This window comes from Mustela nigripes, chromosome 5 (genome assembly GCF_022355385.1).
Source record: "Mustela nigripes isolate SB6536 chromosome 5, MUSNIG.SB6536, whole genome shotgun sequence".
In the NCBI taxonomy this organism is placed as follows: Eukaryota; Metazoa; Chordata; class Mammalia; order Carnivora; family Mustelidae; genus Mustela; species Mustela nigripes.
The window spans coordinates 140316531-140337278 of NC_081561.1; the positions used below are offsets into that span (position 1 = coordinate 140316531).

General features: G+C 51.9%; 1 protein-coding gene across 3 annotated transcripts in view; it reads left to right on the forward strand.

Annotated features, from left to right (window-relative positions):
* Nucleotides 1–20748, forward strand: part of ZDHHC14 (zinc finger DHHC-type palmitoyltransferase 14) — a 266729-nt gene that overhangs the window by 235179 nt on the left and 10802 nt on the right. For all 3 annotated transcript variants that reach the window (XM_059401334.1, XM_059401336.1, XM_059401335.1), the window contains exons 6-8: nt 6981–7083; nt 8162–8271; nt 14136–14238. In XM_059401334.1, the coding sequence (XP_059257317.1) occupies nt 6981–7083; nt 8162–8271; nt 14136–14238 (316 nt within the window). The remainder of the gene's footprint in view (nt 1–6980; nt 7084–8161; nt 8272–14135; nt 14239–20748) is intronic.

Here is a 20748-nt window from a genome sequence, read left to right on the forward strand (position 1 = left end):
ACCATGATATCAAAACATCGTGGCAAGGAATCAGGGCACCGGCAAAGGTTTCTCTCTCAGTGGATTTACCGCAGACTATCCAACTGGGAGCCGTGTCGTTGATGAAACGAGAGAAATGAGAAGCACAGATGGCGAATTAACAGCGAGCTGAGACACCTTATCAGAGATACTGGCGCGAATGAGGGAACCACCAATGCCGAAGCGCATTCTATCCAAGGGGGCAGACAGCGAGGGTGGGCGGGGTGGTTCATGCTTCTCTTCAGCGAGCATCTGTTGATGCCAAGATCTGGTGGAGGACTCTGATTTCTCAAAAGCAGAATAAATCTTAAGTGGCATCAGAAATCATAGAGAGCTTGCGCTGGGGCCGAAGGGTGGGGGCTGGTTCCAGAAGGGCATCGCGCAGGGGAATCAGGAAAGGCTTTGGCAGGTGGTGTTTGCACAGGGCTTGGAAAGATTTGGGGGGGGCTTGCTAACAGGGGACATGGAGGGGAGAGGTCCCCAGCAGAACTGAGAGCCTGAGCAAAGCCTGGTGGTTGGGGAGGGGGCGGGGGTTGGCATCTCAGCACGTGTCAGGGAAGAACAGGGAACATGTAGGGCCGGAGCTGGGTTTGTGTTCATTCGTTCCCTCAACAAGGTTTGCGGGGTGCTGGCTCCCAGTCAGCCGGCCTTCTGCCCTCATGGTGGAAGCCCACAGATGCCCTTGGGCTCATACACGTGGTCGGCAGGGGCAGGGAGGCCGGGACGGCTACCCCAGTTGAGGGTAGGGGTCAGGAGTGACTGCTCCCAGGAAGGGAGGGCCCTGAATAGCTTGGAGTGGGACCACCTTCCTCCCCTGGAGGCTAGGGAATCAGCTTAGATTTTTGCCAGGCGATGACATCCCCAGAGCTGGGTTTTGTTGTTGCCTTAATAACACTCACCTTGCAGCAGGGAATTACAGGGAAGGAGGGAGGACATGCTTATAGGGGAAAGGCCCCCAAAATTGAATGAGTGACTAGGGGACAGCTTAGCCAGCAGCTCGGCAGTCAGATCAGTATTGCTGGGAGGGGACGGGGTGGGGGGTCAGAGCCAACTCTGAGGGTTCAGCCCTGGGTGTCCAGGAGAGAGGGCACAGCAGAAAAGGGAGACTGCCAGCACTGGTTTCGGGGGAAATAAGTCCTATTTGCAGTCTACTGAGGAGCAGAACCTAAACGATGACACCTCCCCCCTGCCCCAGGAACCGCTGTGTGAGACTAGAAATACCTTCAGGATCCTCTGTAGTTCCTTGCATGAAATACAGAAGGAGGAAGAAGTCAAGAGCCTGCGGTGATCATGCTCCAACCTCACAGGAAATGGGGCCCGTCACACGGTGCCTGGGGAGCCATATGGCCACGCCCTTGGCTCCCCAGCTTCGAGGTTCCACGAGGTGGAACCCCACAGGGACAGGACCCCAGGGCGGGCGGTGTCATTTGAGGAGGAGCCAGAGAAGGGAAGCTCTGTGATCAGCGGGTCGTTGCAATGAAATGGCATTAACATCCAATTAAAAGGATTACAGTCATTTTTAATCATGACTTATTATTCGGTGCTCCCAAACGAAGAGTTTCCAGTGGTTGCTAAATCAAATGGTAATTGATTCTGCGTGGGTGGAGGCTTCTGACAGAAAGCCTTTTTATCCCCAGTTTGCATTCATTTCGAGGCGCAATGTCTGAAAGGCACCAGTGGCCTAATGGACATGGTTCTGTTTGAATGGAATGTGGTAGAAGGCTTAGAGTTGGCTCAGCGCCCCCAGGAAGGAGGGACACCGTACTGCCTGTTGCAAAATTAATGAAGGCAGCACAAGCCTTTGCTAAACTCAGCTTTTAGGACGGACCCTTCTGTCCCAGTATCTGTGGATCCTCAAAGGGACCCCAGAAAATCAGTAGGACAGGCGCCCTGAGGTCCCTTACAGCTGAGTCAGCACTGAAGGGTCATGTGCCCCCAATTTCTGCTCAACAGTGTCGCCAGAACTAGGGGCCGGATCTTCTCACCGCCAGTCCCTCTCTCCACGCAGGGAGTGGAGATGCTTTCCCGGTGCCTTGACCAGTCTGACTGGGGAAGTCCCGTGAAGAAGCAGCATCAGATTACATCTCATGAGGGCACAGAGTCGGGGAGGATGGTGTTGGGTTTCTTAAATCACCCAAGTACTACAAGAACATACTCTCATTGTAAGAGATTTCAAATGGTCAGAAAGAGAAGCATTAAAAAAAGGAGCACTGCTCTTGACCTTGTCAGTGTTTGTGGGTCTTTCCAGATGGTATTCTGGTATGTCCGTGCACATACCAATGAGCCATTGCAGGGGCAGTATCTGCCACGTGAATCACCGGGACGTGAAGGGCCTGCACCCCCGACGCGGGGTGGCGCTCTGGTGACAGTGGCACGAGCTGCGTTTCCCATCTCTGTCTAAGGACTATAGGGTCATCCAGTAGATGTGGAAAACATGCTGACAGATTCCTGACCCCAAATATCCACAAGCATCCAATGCTGACGTAGACACTGAGTCGAGAGAAGAGAGGGCAGCTTCGCTGAAGGCCGCCCTTCCACAGAAACCCTTCCTGGGGGGGCGCGCTGCCGAGTTTACTGTAATTTTTAAGGGGGAAAAGAAAAGATGACCAAGAACATTTGTTTCTTACATTTTAAACATCAGAACTCGCAACAGAGACCTGAAGCAGATTAAAATTCGTGAGGGCTGTGGCTGCAGAGAGAAGTGCCCCTCAGCCCCGTAGGCCACCCAGAGCCTGGGTCACCCAGTGCTCAGGAAGGAAAGCGCCCGAGCCAGAGCCCAGACTCGGCATTCCCCGGCCACTCTCGAACCCAGAGGATTTGGGTCAATGAGGAAACGGACATGAAACACATACTTTTAAAAAATAAACTATTACCCCAATTTGGTGCTGGGCAAAAAACACTATTGCCAGTCTGATTGACGGAAACTGGAAAGGTGGCTGGCGACATGCTAAGGAAGACAAGACTGTGGGACAGATGGGTCAGGTTCCAGATCACAGGTGGCCTTGCTGCTGTAAGTGGCAGCCTGTCCTGGGACATTGCCATCGCGTGGGGTCTTGGGAAGGGTTCTTTCTGTCCTAGAAGTCTGGAGACCAAGTTCTAGTTCTGTTCTACCGTGAACTGCTGTGTGAGCTTCTAAAAGTGGCTTGACCCCTCTGGGCCTCAGCTTCCTAGCTATAAAATTAAGGGATTATAATAAATCGGGACCTCTTAACTTGAGGTCTGTGTGTATCTGTGGAGAGGTATCAGAGAAGTTTCCAAAACTCCTGAAATTATAAGGGGGAAAAAAAACATGTGTGCATATTTTTATGAGAAAAGAGTGGGGACCCAGGAAGGTTAAAAATCTTTGGCTCCATGATCTCTCGCCTTCTGTGATTTTCCAGATACTGAGATGCCCTCGCTAGGCTATCCAGCACCCTGCCCACATGTCTGCATTGCTTACCTGTCATGGGCATACAGACCCCTACTCCCGTTGAGCAGGGAGGGAATCCCTCCCCACCTCTGCTGGCCTCAGTGCAGGGCTGGCTGCACACACAGAAAGGCCCCGAGCCGGCGCTCCTGGGATGGCGCGGGAACCCAGTGGGACGGTGTCTGCCCATCAGCATTTTCCAGGCTTTTGCATTCCCACAGTCATCTAGTGATTACCTCGATGTGCACTATCCTGGGCTAGAAGCTACAGAGAATAGAATGCCAACACCCCCCCCCCCACCTCCACCCTGGCCACACAAGGGGCTCCCTGTCTTACTGGAGGCCAGAGGGAGACAGAGGCTGGCTGTGGTAACTGCTGTAATTTGGAGCCATCTCTGAGGCAGTAAACATCCAACTCTTATTAAATTAGCTCTCAGTGGAATTGGCATGTTTTTTTTCCCTCATTTCCCCTTTTAAAACTCTCAGTAAATAGGTTTGATACATTTAAGAGAAATTTTTTTCAAGATTTTATTTATTTATTCGTGAGAAGCAGAGGAAAGGGGAGAAGCAGGCTCCCCACGGAGCAGGGAGCCTGATGCGGAGCTCGATCCCAGAACCCTGGGATCATGACCTGTTGCCAAAGGCAGATGCTTAACCGACTGAGCCACCCAGACACCCAAGAGAAATTTATACTGATCTTATCATGGCATAGGTATTTTCATCATCTGGCTATCAAGTCGGTGAGAAGATGTGTTCAGTTATTTGTCCCCCTGCCTGAAAGTGAAGTTGAAGGGGAGTGGTCTACTTAGGCTGCCACAGGGTCACAAATCCGTGACAAGGAGTGTCCCCATCTCCCCCAGGGGGATGCGGTCAGCGTAGAGCCATCAGGGCCTTCGCAGGAATAGGAAAGGAACCAGCCCACGGCTTTTCTGTCCTAGTGGCCCAGCCACACATCCAGGAGTCCATTCCCAGCTCTACTATTTCTCAAGCAAAGTACTGAACTTCTCCCTGCCTCAGTTTCCCTATTGGGTAATTGGGAATCCCATTTCTCACTGGGTCTCTGACTGAGCATCAAGTGAACTCATCCATGTGAAGCCTCTGGAGTGCCACCTGCCGCGTAGCCAGAAACACCAGCCACAAGTTGTTAGGAATGGCGATGACGGCTCCTTACCATGCGCAGTGGTGGGGGGTGTCCGCCGGGAGGGGCTAGCGCAGGGGGCTGCGTCTGGCGTCCTGCCTTGTCTTCATGTCATTCGGACCCAGCTCTGAGCTAACCATGCCGTATGCTATTTATAAAACATCTCTAAAGCTCATGAGATACTAATACAGAAAACTGCAAGCTTATTTTTGGAGCTGTAAGCCTTGAATGTTACATGTCCGCTGGTAACAATGCCTCCTCCGACGAGTGGTCATGTTAGGTGGCGCTGCAAATGGGGCAGCAGCCAGAAGCTGGGCAGAAGCCACTTGAAATGCTGTGATCCTCCTGCATGGGCATGCCTGTTTTTAGATGGTTCATGCATTAGCATTTGTGTCTGTTACGACGCCACCATCGTTCTAACCGACTGTAAACTTTTGGCAACACCGAAGTGTTCCTGAGACAGAAGTTTGGCTCTTCATGTATTATTCAGCAAATAAGTCCTTTGCCTTCATTCTGTATTCTCTTCTCTACCCTGACCATTGCTTGTTTCCGTGTCATGGGTCCTCTCCTCTCTGACCTTTCTAGCTCTTGTCTTTTCCTTCCAGTTGCGCAAATTCATTGCCAGGGTCACCTGCCTTAATGCAACCCCCTTTTCCTTGAATCAGCCTTCCCACTGCTCACCTCCATCATTTTCCCTGGGCTCCGCTTCACCTCTGCCTTTACACCCTACGGGGTTTGCTTGCCCCGTCTGTCCCTTGGAGGGGCCGGGGATGGAGGAGGGGCATCTGTGAGCCCCCACCTGTGAGAAGGCAGCTGAGAATGAGACCATCTTTGCTACAAGGGCTACCATCCGTGTGTCCCCAGGTGCACCCGAAGCCTCCCCTCATCACCATTTGCCCCATCTGGACAACCCTGGGAGAAATGAAAGGGGGTGCCCAGGCTGGTGGTCCCCCTGGCATGGGGTCTGCTTTTCTGCATCTCTCTCTTACCCCCACCGGTCCTCCCCATGTGTCCATACCTACCTGCTTTTCCAAAGCGGTGCCTTAGTTTCCCTTCTCAAAATATGTAGCTACTCCTCACTTCTGTCTGCCTCCTGCCTGTCTCTGTGAGGAACGGACAAGGCCCGCTGGGAACCCCCAGATGTTGGCATCTGGAAGACTGGGTACCTGGGGCTGTTCCCTCTTAGCTAGCTGGCAGAAGAACGTTCTCCTCTTCACGTGTCCATCTAACAGCAGAGTAGTGTTTTTCTGAGTGCTTGCGGTTTCTAGAAATTCAAACCTTCGAAGAGTAAAGCATATCTCTCCGTCACACAGAGCACAGCCCTTGTTTCATCCTGGTGCCGAAAGGCAGTCAGGCAGGAGCCTGGTGGCTTCTCCCGTTTCGCATGCCACCCCATGTGCGTGGACGATGGTATTTGTTAATAATGACATGGCAGATTCTGACACCACACTGAATACTGTGTTCATTTCTCTGGCCTAAAGATGAATTATTTCCAATCCTGGAAAAAAAAAAAATCAATGATGGTCTACTACAGCATTCTATGGCTTCTGTCCTTGGGAGCATAAAGAAAGCACGGGATTTGCTCTCTCCAAGCCTGATGTGACTTATCGATGGGGGATGCATGGTGTGTATTTCAACTCCCAGACCTAGGATGGATATTTTTGGTTTTCCCTGTGAAATGTTTATATCTTGTAAATAGAATTTCATGAACATTCGTGGGAAGGAAGACACTCTAGGTTGTTTTGTGTCATCTGTTGAGGGACACCACACTTTCCTCTGGCTATGGCACATCTTGTGGAATTCTGGACTCCCCCTCCCTCAATGTCTGGAGAGCATCCGCATTTCCTAGTCACCCGTCGACTAGCTGAAAATGGCCCCATGTGTCAGCATGGGTTAAGGGGCTGGAAAGAAGTCCCCTGACTTAGAAATACCCCTCCCCCGATGCCACTCTGAGAAACGGCCCCCTGGCTCAGAAGCCCACTCATAGTGGGGGGCGGGCAGCCACCGTTGGGTGAAGGGACCGTCAGGGAGAGAGAAAACATGACGAGAAGGCCTGCCCAGGCTCCCAGGTACCAGTGTCCAGACCTGTGCCCAACTGTCAACTGTTGTTTTGTGACAATTCACTCCTACCCTTGACACCAGACTGGGGGAGAGAAGTAACTGTCGATGTGACAGCTCAGGGAGCCCACTGATGGTTCACTGAGCATGAACGAGGTGAGGTTAGAAGAGAAGGGGACACATTGCCAGCCTGAAGGACGCCGCTCTGACTAGGCATGGCCCTGACGCGAAGCAAGACAAGCTCAAAGGCCTTAGGGAGTGTCTGTGGGTGTTTCCCATCCAAACCTCATGTCATCCTGGCTCCTCGGGCACCCTGAGAGTCCCCCTGCCTTCCCCGTTCTGCTCCTTGACTCCAGGCCACTGTGCTGGAGGCCGTGGTGTGCTTCTTCTCCGTCTGGTCTATTGTCGGCCTCTCGGGTTTCCACACGTACCTGATCAGCTCCAACCAGACGACGAATGAAGATGTAAGTTCCTGGCGGGCTGCGGTGCTGGGTGTAGGCGTCTGTGTCCAGAGGCAGAGGGGGAAAGGAGACGAGCTTGGGGGCCAAGGCCTTCTGCATATCCCAGTCCAGGTGTGAGCCTCTGGGAGCCAAGAATGTTGTGGAAGCATCTTCATACATCAGCCTCCACGATTCCCAGCTGGGGATCTCCGAATTGTCCTACTTTCTGACCATGTCAGTCAGATTCTGAGGTTGGCTAAGGGACACCCAATTCCAGACGCTGAGGGAGGAGATTCTCTTCCTTTTCAGTAGTTTTGTGAGCAACCTGTTACACGTCCCCTGAAAGGACACCGTGGCCGGCTGACAGGGTGAACGAATGAATCCACCTCTCAGGTTTACCACATGAGAGTTCCGTTTCTGGAGGAGACCACCCTGACCCAGAGTTTCACTTTCTGTCCGGGATTGCCTGTGTGTCCTTAATGAGGCCAGAGAGGAGGTATACAAAGAGAAATCCTGATGGTGAGGTTCCTCACAGCCTGGTCCTCTCTGCTCTGAATATTTAGCTTCTGACAGTTTCTGTTAGTACCACGATTAACTACCTCAGATTCGGTCAGATCACCTTAAAGCCTGGAGAGATACGTGAGTTAAGAGAATATTAACAGTTACTTGTATTTGGTAGCTGTGGATATTCGCATCTGTGAGATTATTTGGGCAACACTGTGAGGCCAGATTCCGTTAGGCTGTAAGTTGGCAGGGGAGCCGTGTTAACCATCAGCCACCATTCATTCATTTAACTATTGCTGAGCTCGCCAACTGTGGGTCTGAAAAACCCTCCACAGGCTTATGTGAGCTGACCTTCTGGAGCCATGTAATAGAAACAAGAGATTATTGTCCCCAAAGAATGTTACTTTCTCTCTAATGTGACCCAGGTTTGGTTCACATTAGAGAGAAAAAAAACATTTGCCTGTTTTTCTGGAGAAAGTGTCTCGGCTTCTCCTGGCAAAGAAATGAGTAAAGATGACTTCGCATTCTTTATGGCCTTCCTCCAATCCAGTTTCCCTCAGCTGTGGCGTTGGTGTTATTGTCTCCCTTTTTCTTTCAGATTAAAGGATCTTGGTCAAATAAAAGAGGCAAAGAAAATTACAATCCCTACAGCTACGGGAACATCTTCACCAATTGCTGTGTTGCCCTGTGCGGGCCCATCTCTCCGAGGTGAGATTCGGAAAGCGTCAGGCGCTTTTGCAGACCTCGGAAAAGCCAACAACGTGTGTGTGGCAGCACAGGCCTTGTGAGGTAGAGACCCAGCCACAAAACCCGCTGTTAGATTTGATAGCACCCTCTGGGTGATCGCCAGGCCAGGGGTCGGCTTTGTGCCACGGAGACGTGGCGTTGGGGCAGTAGAGATCTGGCTCTGCTTATGGTGCTGTTCCTGTCATCTTTTTGGTTCTTTCACTGAATGCTTGTCAAGGATGAGGAAAATCTCCGAAGGATCAAGATGGGGAAACTGGGGCATGTGACTCCCATTAACTGTGGCGTCATCTTGAGCATCCGTGCTGAAGAGAGAGTGGTGGTTAGACGAGTAGGGGGTCCAGGACGCAATGGAGGAAGCAGTTAGGAAAGCTGTAGAAGTGGGTGCTGAGAGCTGAGTTTCCATGGCGGTGGTAACGCGCCAGCACTGTGATGGCAGCCGCTGACGTTCACGAGCAGTGTTTGATCCGCTCTAAGTGCTTTATGTGTGTTGGCTTTTAAAGATTTCATTCATTTAGAGAGAGAGCCCGTGCACCCGAGTGGGGGGAGAGTTTCAAGCAGAGGCGGCACTGAGTGTGGAGCCCTATGCAGGGCTCGATCTCACAATCCAGAGATCACGACCTGAGCCAAAATCAAGAATCTACTGCCCAACCAACTGAGCCGCTCAGGCGTCCCTATATGTATCAGCTTTTAAAACCTCGCTCTGGGGCGCCTGGGTGGCTCAGTGGTTAAAGCCTCTGCCTTCGGCTCAGGTCATGATCCCAGGGTCCTGGGGTCGAGCCTCACATCAGGCTGTCTGCTCAGCAGGGAGCCTGCTTCCTCCTCTCTCTCTGCCTGCCTCTCTGCCTACTTGTGATCTGTCTGTCAAATAAATAAAAATCTTTAAAAAACAAAACAAAACAAAATTAAAAAAACAAAACAAAACAAAAAACATTGCTCTGTACCTAAGAGGTAGGGACAATTCTATCCCATTTTGTGGATGAGGAAATTGGCCCAGGGAGGTTCCAACATGTGCCCACATTTGCCGAGCTAGTAAATGCCCCCTGGTCAGGACCCAAACCCAGGCTCTGGCATCAGAAGGAGTGCGAGTGAGGGATGTACGTGCTGCCCCCCGCACCCCCTGGGGAAGCTACCCAAGTACAAAATGCAGTCGGCTCCTCATTATTTGTGAGTCGACTGTCAGGTAGAGCATTTCCAACAGAGTCATTGGATAATCATCCAATGTATTTATTAAGCACATATTCCGAGTCTCTAGAATGAGTTTCCAAAACATGCTACTTCCTCCCTTTTGGCCTCTTAATGCATAAATGCACTGCACGAGAGCCGCGGGTGGTCTCTGAGGTGGCCCCACTCTGTGCTTGGACCTCCGTGGCCAGTCATGGTCAATGTGTGCTCGTGGAAGGCACACTCGATTTTATCATCAGGCTCACTGAAATATCATTAGGGCAGTAAGAGTGTTGCCCTCCCCCCAGAAATAAACCTGAGGCCTCGTACTAACGGGTTATATAACTGGCACTACTGGGTAATTAGCAGTTGATCGTTTTCTAGTTTGGGCCTAGAAAGTTGGGAGCCTACTGTGCCACTCTCCCCCCAAACTGCGGCCCCTCAAGAGCCCCCTGGCTTGTCCCTCGGGGGTCTCTTCCGAGGAAGGGCTGCAGGCAGGGACAGCCAAGGCTCTGGATGGAAGGTCGCCTTGGGCTGGGGCGTCAGACGTGCCTGGGAAGGTGCGAGGCTTTCCCCAGGAGACCTCCAGACCCACCCAGGAGCCCTGTTCGGGCTCTTTGGGCCAGAAAACCCCTCAGGATATGCTTGTTTCTTTACAATTGGCTTTGCTTCCTACTGGCTTGTATTTGTGGATCATGGGGCCAGGCCGTGAGGTCCAAGTGAGGGGCCTCGGAGGAGCGTAATAGACAAAGGACAGCGGAACAGGCCTCCTTCCCCAAATCTGAAACGCATCTGAACCCAGGAAAGGAATTTCGAAGTCTCCCATTTGGAACAAATCTGTTTTCTTGTTCCCCGTTCTTCGATTTGCCTTTGGCGCTGCTTTGTTGTCACGGCCGGTGCGACAAATCGACCAGGAACGTGAGGGTAAGAGGACGGTGAAAAGAAATGAAGAGACAAAGAGACGGGGGCAGCAGGAGGAGCACGGAGGAGGATGTCCCATAGAGCGGATTGTGCTCAAGGCTGCGAGGCATTATAGAGCTAACAGAAACAATCATAAGAAAGTATCTATTCTTAGCTGATTACTAAAGAGTTTGCAACATGCACAGAAAATCCTTCAAGCTTTCCCATGATCTATTTCCCAAGCCCCAATAGCAGACCTTTTAGCGCCAGAGGTATTGACTTCAAGGCCACTCAAGACATAGTTTGTGTAAGCACAGCTCAGTCTTACAGTGGTGTGGTCTAGAGCCCGCGCAAGGGCAGCAAGGTCCGGCCAAGAATTTCTGACCCCGGCCCAGTCGTCTCTAGCTGACTAGCCAACGTGTGGGAAGTCACGTGGGCGAGCGCGCGCAACGCACAGCACAGACCCTTTCTCAGTGCTGCTCGACCTCATCGACCTAAGCCTTTTGTGCGGCTATTCAGCCTGTAAAGGAGGCGCACGTCAGGGCCTGGTTTGGTCCTTGTCTCAAGCCTTCCCGTGGCCTCCCCCACTTTGTATCATTTATTTATCAAATCTCATCACCAAATCTACTGCTTCCACAACTGGATAAAATTTCCTACTGTGGCTGAGCTGGGGCTGTATTCTTTCCCGAGCCCAAGTCCCTCTGGATGGGGCGCTTCTTGAGGACGGCCCTCCCCTCGGAACCACGTGACCTGCTCCTGGATTTGTGCAGGGAAAATGGGCCCCTGGCCTCTCCCACTGTGCCCACCGGCTCCCGGAACTGGCCCTGGACAGAAATGGCAGGGGGAGGGCGCTTGTCTTTGCTTCTCCCTCCTGTCGCCTTCTCTGCCCCTTCTCTCTCTGCCCTACCTCACCCACCCCAATGCCCTAAGAGGGCCAGTACCCTCCACGGGCATCCCAGCCAAGCCTCTGCAGTGGGGACTACGAACCACAGCGGGCCTAACCTCACGCACCTGAATTTCCCGAGGTCTTCCGAAACGGTGTAACGACATACTTGGGAGATGTCTTCATGTTTCCATCTGAGAACTAGGAACCATGAGGACAAAGACCCACGTTTGGTTCCCTGCACGGGTCCCGTCCCCAGGACTGTGCATGGCTGCGGGGTGGAAATGGCCAGGTTTGGGAAAGGGGTTTCTCCTACAAGTGTAGCAGAGGGAATGGAAAATTGGAACGGCAGAAGGTCCCAAGGTGTGATCAGTCAGGCCCTGTGGGCCAGTGCTAAGGGTCATCCTGTCACTGACAGGTTGAACAGAACACAGTCTACACAGTCCAAGAGTGGCTGTGACAGAGGGCGGGGTGCAGGTTCCATGGGACACCCAGGAGGGCTTCCCAGAGGAGGGGGCCAAAGTTGTCGTCTGTTGTAAGGATGCGTAGGAATTGGGGGAAGGAATCTGGGGGAGGACGCACAGGAGCAGCACGTGCCATAGCCCTGGGGTGAGAGGAGAGCAGGGCCTGTTCGAGGAAGCCCTGAGAGAGCTCCCGTGGAGGAGTGCGGGCACCACAGAAGGCACAGCAAGAGGGGAGGGCAAGGAGGCGTCCAGATTAGAGGGGTTCCCGGCCACCGTGAGGGCTGAAAGGAGACTTGAGGCAGAGTGTTACGGTGTTGAGTGTGTGCTTGGTCCACGAAACAGGCTGAGCACAGGGGATGCTGAACACAGAGGATGCTGAGCACAGGGGATGCTGAACACAGAGGATGCTGAACACAGAGGATGCTGAACACAGAGGATGCTGAACACAGAGGATGCTGAGCACAGAGGATGCAGGCCGAGACGAAGTTCATTTTGTTGTCCCTTCTGTCCTTTCAGACTCTTTTGAGGACCTCGTTCTTTTTTTTTTTTTTTTTTTTTTTCTGCTCCTGAATGAAACCCCCTGCAAGCCCCTTAATTTCTCGGTGACCTAAAAATAAAACAAAGGGCTCGGGGCACTTCCGTGTCCTGGAGCACGGTGTCACTTCCGTGAGTAGGGACCCCAGAGTTCACTGAAAGGCAGACTCTCCTCCCCTTCACCTGTAGCCGGGTTAGGATTTCAGCACAGCTTTTGGAAAGTCGCAGTTCAGCCCCACTGCACACGGGTCCGCCCCGGGGGACCTGCAAGGCTCCTGCCCACCGTGGGCTGCAGATGACCGCTGTCCACCCTTCTGTGCTCTTCCCACTTGATCTTCTGTGCCCTTGCAGGGGGTCACACACTCGGTGTGAGCGGCATGGGGCTCCAGCACCCGCCCCCCACCTTTGGAAGATGGAGGTCCTTGTCGCTCGCCTCTTGGTTTTTCCAAACCTCTGGGAATCCAACCGAAACTGGAAGCAGAGAGAATCCCATTGTCACAAGTATTTTTCCAGGCCTTGTGACTGTGCAGTCTGGAGACCCGCTGGTGCTCGTTAGAAAAACTCATGTCTCCTGAGAGGCAACCTGACAAGGAGGGGGGCGGCCTCAGGGGACCGGCCAGCCACCCTCGGGAGGAGGAGGGGGCGCGCAGGCACCGGGACGCATCTGCAGCATCTTGCGGAGGCTGCGGGGCCAGCGGCCGAGCCCCACGCGGCAGGGGCCGCACAAGGAGCGGCCACTCCTCAGCCCAACCTCCCCGCTTGCCCTTTGCAGTCCTGCCCTTAGACTCAAGGAACACTGAGCCTTCTCTTGGGAAGCAAAAAAGGCGGCTCTTTTGATGGCTGCATAAAGCTTCCCGTTTCTTCCGTCTGGGCCACAGCTCCCGGGGCCACAGAAGAGATGGTTTTACTGTTCTCTGGGCACTTGCCAGCGAGAGACAGGGACACACTTCTACTCATTCAGCCACCAAGCTTCTGCACAGCTCCTACTGGGCGTCCGTGGTGGGGCTCCATGATTAACACCTGGTTCTTGCCCTCGTGATGCTTACAGGCCACGACAGATGCAAATCGGCCAGCGGGGGACCCCCCCAACAGGACGTGACCAACAGGGCGCGCTGGGGGACCGCGGAGGGGCCTGGTCCGGGATGGGGGTGGGCGTGGGGTCGGGGTAGGTGCTTTTGGGGGAAGATGAAGGCCGTGGTCTGGAGCTGGCAGGCCGCTAGATGGGGGGGGGGGGCTGCGGATAAACCCTGGCGACACCAGGCGGAAAGGGGTGTGTGCCACTACAGGGGTCCCGTGCAGGGCCCAGAGAATCCAGAGAAGGGGCAAGAGCAAGATTTGGGGGCTTTGGACAGTGGAGTGGAAGGGAGAGTGACTGGGGAAGAAAACCCAGAGCCGGAGCAGTGCAGGGACCGCAGACACCGGTGCGAGCAGGCGGGGCTGGGGCTGCGGTGTCACACACTCGAGGAAGGACCTGGGGACATGGTGCCTGTCCTAAGAAGGCACAGACTGAGGCCGGGGTGGGAAGTGGGGACAAGTAGTAGGAGTGTTGGCGGGTGGTGGAGTGACCCCAGAGCAGGGCAAGCAGGCGGAGAGACCTTATGAGGACTGGGCGCTAGACGAACCTTAGGGGGACGGGGTGGGAGACCATGGGAGCCCGCAGCAGGTGACAGGGAGGGAACAGATGCTACGGGCATTTTTTAAAGGCCGAGGTGACAGAATCAGTCCCTGACTGGATGTGAAGGTTAAGTGGGGGTGTACCCCCAGGGGCCTGCACTGGGGCCAGACAGAAACAGGGAGTCCCAAATGGGAATGAAAATAGGGTTGATGACGCCTTTGGCTTTTTGTTCCCTCTTCCGATGTTTGGTTTGGTTTTTCTCTGGCAGCCTCATCGACAGAAGAGGCTACATCCAGTCCGACACGCCGCAGCCAGCCGCACCGTCCAACGGGATGGCCGCGTACGGGGCCACGCAGTCACAGAGCGACATGGTAGGGGTGCCTGCGGCAGGCCCAGTGCTCCCGCAAAGGCTTCTCTTCTGCTTCTGTGTCACTAACCCAGTAACAAATCAAGCACTGCTAGAAAACTTTCCCGGACGCCCACTGAAAGTCTCACTGGGGGGAAGGAAGCGTGAAGTGAAGGCTGTGCCCAGCAAAGGATGAGGGCCGTTGAGTGGTTGGTGTGTTCCAGGTCGGGTCGTGTAAGGGGACGTACACGTGCAAAAAGTCCTCCAGGAGCAGGACGTGGCACCTTGTGATGGGAAACCCCCTTACACAGAACCAGGGCGTTGTCTAGGGAATGAGATAGCAGTGCTGGCAGCAGGGCCGGCCGGGTGGTCCCTTTCCGTGCCTTCGCCTCACTCTATGCATTGGGTGGCCAGTTCACCTGTCTCTCAGCCCAAACCCTAGATCAGCCATGCACAGCTTAATGCTCATAATCAGACAAGGTTTTCTTCATTCGGAGCCCAAACTGAGTAAGTCTCGCCAAAGAAGGCTCCCAGGTGTCCTGCGAGGTGGGGCATACGGACAGGCTTTGTTTCCAGTCTGCAGGTGGAGACTTGGGGCCAGGGCGGGAGTCCCTCCATAGGCGCCTAAAAGCACCGTCAGCTCTGGCTCTGACCGTCAGTCTCTTAAAAACCCTTAGGTGTCTGGAAGACCATGGCTTTCCTCTGTTGGAATGGATTTCCCTAAAGAAACTCAGTGTTTCAGGAGGGAACCCGATGTGACCCCACTTGGAGCTATTTATTCTTTATAGTTGGGAATCACCCAAAACAGAGTTTCTGTAACAAGCAGATCAAAGACCTGTCTTCTGGGGGAGACTGGGAAAACCAGAGCCTCTTGGACACTTTGTTTCCGCTTAGAGAGAACTGCTTTAGAAGCAACAGTCTCAAAGCTGTCTCAATAAGCGCTCAGGGAAACCGCTTCCTCCCCGAGACCCATGAGAATGGGCTTGGACCCCCAGGACAAGCTTGCGGGGGCTTGTTTGTCGGCGGCAGGGGCGTCTAGTTCGAGCTCTGGTGCTTTGCTTTGCTGATCAAGTGTCTCCTTTAGAGGCAAGTGTGCGCAGCACGGTCCCTGCCACCCCACTCTGAGAGCGGCCGCAGGACATCTTGTTCTGTCCGCACTCACCCACACAAGAGGCCCTTAAGGGGCACCGCCTTGTTTTTAGAGGAGGGAAATGAGGACTAAGAGCGCAAGGAGCGAGGCCCACAGGAAAGGAGACTGCATTTATGTGACACCAACTGCGTGCAAAGTACTTGAGCAGAATCTTACTGAATCCAAACCAACAATGCAAAGGGGCCTGCTTGTCTCTCGCTTTTTTTTCTTTTTAAGCTAAGAGAGGGGATTCATCTGCCCCAGGGCACATAGCCACAAGTTCATGGATCCAAAACCAGTCTGATGGCTAATGCCCGTGTCTATTTCGTATACTGCCTCCTTTCCGTGAACAGGCACCATGGACAACAGTATCCATGTCCCGAAGTCTTTCTCAGAGATCGGCAGGTGCACAACAAAAGCCCTGTAAGGAGAAAGTTCCTGTTTGCCATCCTGACCATGGTTCCCACCGATAACTCCTGGGATGTGTGCTCGAACTTTCACACACTGTGTCTCTAGTTCATTCGGTAACTGAGTCCCCGCTGTGTGCTGAGGACTCGACTCGGGGGTAGAGATGTGCGGTCTCTGGAGAGCAGTCCCTCTGTCCTCGAGGAGGCAGAGGTCTGGGGACAGGACACACACACATACCTGAAGGATGCAGGAGGAGCCCTCATTAGACGCTGCCTCTGAGGGCAGGGGTCCTTACCAGACTCAATGAACTTAGGTTTGTTTCATACCCTGACTCCCGTGGTACTGAGCTCGCCCTGCTCTGCACTCTCTTTAGATTTAAGAAGTAAACAAGGCCCCCTTCGGGGTGTTGACACTGTTAAGCCACTTTATGTTAAGACGGGATGAGAGCACACTTTGTTAATTCCACAAACATTTACTGAGCACCTACTGTGTGCCTCCATGCTAGACCGAGAGGGCAGGTTTGACAAAGGGGACATGGTGGTTATTTTGCTTCGTACGGTTAATCAGAGTCATCAGAATTGCCCTTGTGCCTCTGGGGTCCAGGCCATCTAGACCCGCACCATGCCCCCAGTTAAGGACATACTCCCGAGGGCACTGGCCTGGCAGGAATGGTTAGGGTACATGCCTGAAGGGCCAGTCAGATCGGGGGCTTGGGCAGAGCTCTGACCTGCATCAGAGCTTCTTCAGGCCCAACCTGGTAACCGTGGCGTCCTGAGTGATGACCGGGGGCACTGAGTGAGGCCCCATGACCCCAGGCGACTTGCCAAGGCTGACAGCACTTGGACTTCATGCCCTGTCTACCTCGCTCACCCAAGTGGAGGTGGAAGACGCCACGTCCCACAGCCCTGCGTCGCCACCAGCACACAGAAAGGGGAAGAGCTTCATTCATTTCTTTGTCCAAGCGTGCACTGATCTTTCCAGAAAAGCGTACAAGCTCTTCTGGACAAGGCACTGAAAGTGCCATGGGATGTAAAGGAATGATCAAGGCACAGGTCAGCCTGGGGAGCCTTCCGGGATCGTTAACACTCCAGCTGCCACAACCCTAATGACATGTGCAGACCGTAAGTTCAGATACATGACATTCTGCATATGCTTTCTGGACCAGCTGCTCCCCCTGACTCCCGTGGACTCCACAGTAAAGAAATTCCACATCGCTGAGTTCCATGGTCCACCTTCTCCCTATCAGAGACAAAATCTAAAAATCCGGCAAAGTACGCTCCAGATTTGGTAAATAGTGCACAGGTCCCAGGGCCGGGCTGTTCCAGCAGTGATTTAAAAATGTGCAGGGATGTGTCTTCGACATGGGGTGCACTTCACAGTCAGGCACCAGGCTTGAAAGAGGCCTTCCTTCTTCTCCCCAAGAGGAGATAGGGATTAATTGTGCAAAGAGCCAGGCTTCTGCCGCTTGCTGGGTAAATGACCTTGACAAGTTGCTTAACCTCTCTGCCTCAGTGTTTTCATCCATAATATGGGAACATTGATATCCTTTGTAAGGTTTCTATGGGGATTAGGTGAGTTAATGCATGTTAAGCACTTAAAACCTTGCCTGGCACAGGGTGAGTGTTATATAAGTATTAGCTCTATTATTATTACTGTCATCATCTCCCTGATATCCATGATGATAAGATCAACCCTGCATCTATGCTGAGTAACTTGAACAACAATGGACATGACCCAGGTGAGGGAAGGAGCCTCGATGGAAGCAGAGAGTGAGAGCTCCAGTCCTGGCTCTCACCAGTTAACTCCCCCTGACTATTAGCAAGTCACTCTGCTTCTGTGGTCCTCAGTTTTCCCCACCTGCAAAATGCGACCTGAAACTAATTTGTCTCTAAAGTCCCATCTAGCTAGAAACTCTTTGTGAAGCTCTGATCTTTGCAGCTTGACAGGTCAGAAGAGCAGAGAACAACTTCTCAGTCCCCATACACCGGAAAGGGAGCCAGCTCCTCCCAGAAAAGGGTAAACACTGTGACCCTTGGTTCCTCCCACTCCTCCTACCCACCTTGACCCAGACTCGAGACCCTGCTGCAGTCTGGGCTTTATACCAAAACTTCCCCTTATTTGTCTCATACTTCTCAGATTTCTAGGATAAATCCTACTTAGCCGTGATGTATAATCCCTCTTATATGTTGCTGGCTTTAGCTTGCTGGGTGTTCTGTTGAGGATTTCTACATCTATATTCATAAAAGATTTTCGTCTGCAGTTTCCTTTTCTTGTTTTGTCTGGCGTTGGGATCAGGATAATATTAGCTTCATAGACTGAGTTGAGAAGTGTTTCTTCCTCTCTGTTTTTTGGAAGAATTTATGAAGAACTGGGATTAATTCCATTTAAAAGATGTGGTAGAATTCACCAGTGAGGCTCTCTGGTCCTGAGCTTTTCTTTGTGGATAGTTTTTTGATTATGAATTCACTTACTACTTTTCACAGGTCTGTTGAGATTTTTTGCTTCGTCTTGCGTCAGTTTCAAGAGCACTTGTCTTTCTAGGAATTTATTTTACAAAGTTACCTAATCTGTTGCCGTTGTCTCTTCAGTCATATCATTACTGCTTTATTATGGAAATAGATGAAAGGAAGGAAAGTTAAGGACTGAAAAAGTAAAAACAAATAAGAAGAGTAATTTGTAGACGTGAAAAGAGAGGGAATGTGGTGGGAGGGAAGGAACATAGGTAAACTGAGCCCTGAAGGGGGTAATTGGTGATTTGTGTGCCGCGGGCTGTGAAATGCTTGTAAGTCCCCCGGAGGAGAGAGCGGGGGTCCCTACCAGAGTGACTTCCAGCGTGGGCTGCAGGTCCTGCTCTGGGTAATGTTAGGACCAGGAGAAATACACAAGCATTTTCCAGAAATTGTCAGAATATGGAAAAAGGAGCTTAAATATTTCAAGACTGACCATAATTCCTTGAGGCAGATTATGACATCTCTTTCTTTTGACTTGCTTCGTCTGCCTCCAACAGACACCCCAACCAAGACCACCTCAAACCGAGCCAACACATCAGGCCCAGCAGCGCTTGGCCAGAAAGAACCCCAATCCCTGCAGGTTTTCCAGTTCTGAGAGCCCAGTGGACATCCAGGCACTTACCTTCTGCCATGCAAGAGCCGTGCATCATTGCTAGGAGCGATTTGTCCACAAGCAACCCACCGTCTTCCTTTTTATTTATTTATTTCATTTATTAGATGTAATTAGAGCACACGATCAATAAAAAATGTTCTTGTGTCCCAGTCCCCAATGAGACAGATGTGAAAACTAGCTTCAAGTCCTTTAAAGTTGAATTTAAATCACAACGTGATCTAACAATAACAAACAAGGTGCATTTCAGGCAGTTCTAAAAGTGGAACCAAGTTTATTTAATACAGAATTATACTGTGGCCAGGGGGTCTCCGCTGGGGCAAAAGTCAATTCACGCTGCAGTCAACAGAGTGTGGACAGTGTGGATACTATTACTGCAGGGATCATCTCATTTAACCCCCACAGCAACCTACAAGGTATTCCCTGTTCGGTCTGTTATTAAACGAAACGAGACTGAGACAAAGTGAAAGTTATTTGAAGTTTTATTTTATGATAAGTATTAGAAGTCAGACTGATTGGCCAGAGGAACGAGACTGAAACAAAGTGAAAGTTATCCAAAGCTCTATTCTATGCTAAGCATTAGAAGTCAGACTGACCAGTCAGGGCCGCCTCCGAAGACAGCGACCCCTCCCCATCTTACAGGCTACCTTTTATAGAGCAAAAGCCTGGCCACACAGAGGTGGCCAATGAGATTGTAACACACAGAGAAAGTTGCATAGTCATGTTAGGTCACACGCAGGTGGCCAATTGAATTACAATTTACCCTATAGTAGTTGTTCGAACTGACCGATTACTCTGGTCAGAATTGGTGCTCAAGTTTGGCGCCCAAAAGGTGGAGTTCACATTCTTTGGTGGTTAGGGAGACAATATGTGTGCTTTACTGATTGGATGTCTCCACCTGGCCTGACTCGTCCTTGTGTTCTGGGCTCTGTTATTAGGAACTGGCCGACCATATTTTACTGGTTTCCCAGACTTGCTTCTAAGTAAGCTTCTTGGGGTGGGCGGGCAGGGTCAGTTTGAGTTTTCCTGCACAAACAACAAAACGGCTTTTAACCAAGGTGGATTCGCTCTGGCTAAATAGGTCCTTACATTCCCATTTTGCAAAACATGAAACTGAGGCTTTAGAATAATGCCTGGCTTGCTCAGAGTCACAAAGCCGGGCTGCTTTCTGCGAATTCAACTCCAGAAGCCCTCAAATCGGTGTCAGCTGAACCTCTTCAGAGCTGGCCCTTACATCTGGCAGCCGAGCTCATTACAACCCAGTGGGCCTCAGCCCTGGGTGAACGTTAGGATCCCAACGCTGAAATCCCGAGCCCAGCTCAGTCGGAATCCCCAGGTGGTGGTGCAACCACTGGCATTTTAATGACCCCGGAGGTGATTTGAACCGTCAGCTAGCGTTGGAAACCATCACCTTCAAATTCTCTTGAATTCTCCAAGACTTTTGGGTTAAAAGGAGTGATTTTTGAGCCATATTTTGCTCTGACACAAAGAACGTTTTTCTTGAAAAACCTTAGCTGAATTGACTCAACTAACACATGCTCTGTTCAGAAAATATTCATACTCAGGTGTACGGAGGATTTCAGCAGAATGTGCTAGCAAACGAGAGGCCGGGCAGTTGTGGGACTCCAAACAGAGGTACTTGGGTTTCAGGAGAAGCTTTTGGGTTAAAAGGAGTGATTTTTGAGCCATATTTTGCTCTGACACAAAGAACGTTTTTCTTGAAAAACCTTAGCTGAATTGACTCAACTAAGACATGCTCTGTTCAGAAAATATTCATACTCAGGTGTACGGAGGATTTCAGCAGAATGTGCTAGCAAACGAGAGGCCGGGCAGTTGTGGGACTCCAAACAGAGGTACTTGGGTTTCAGGAGAAGCTTT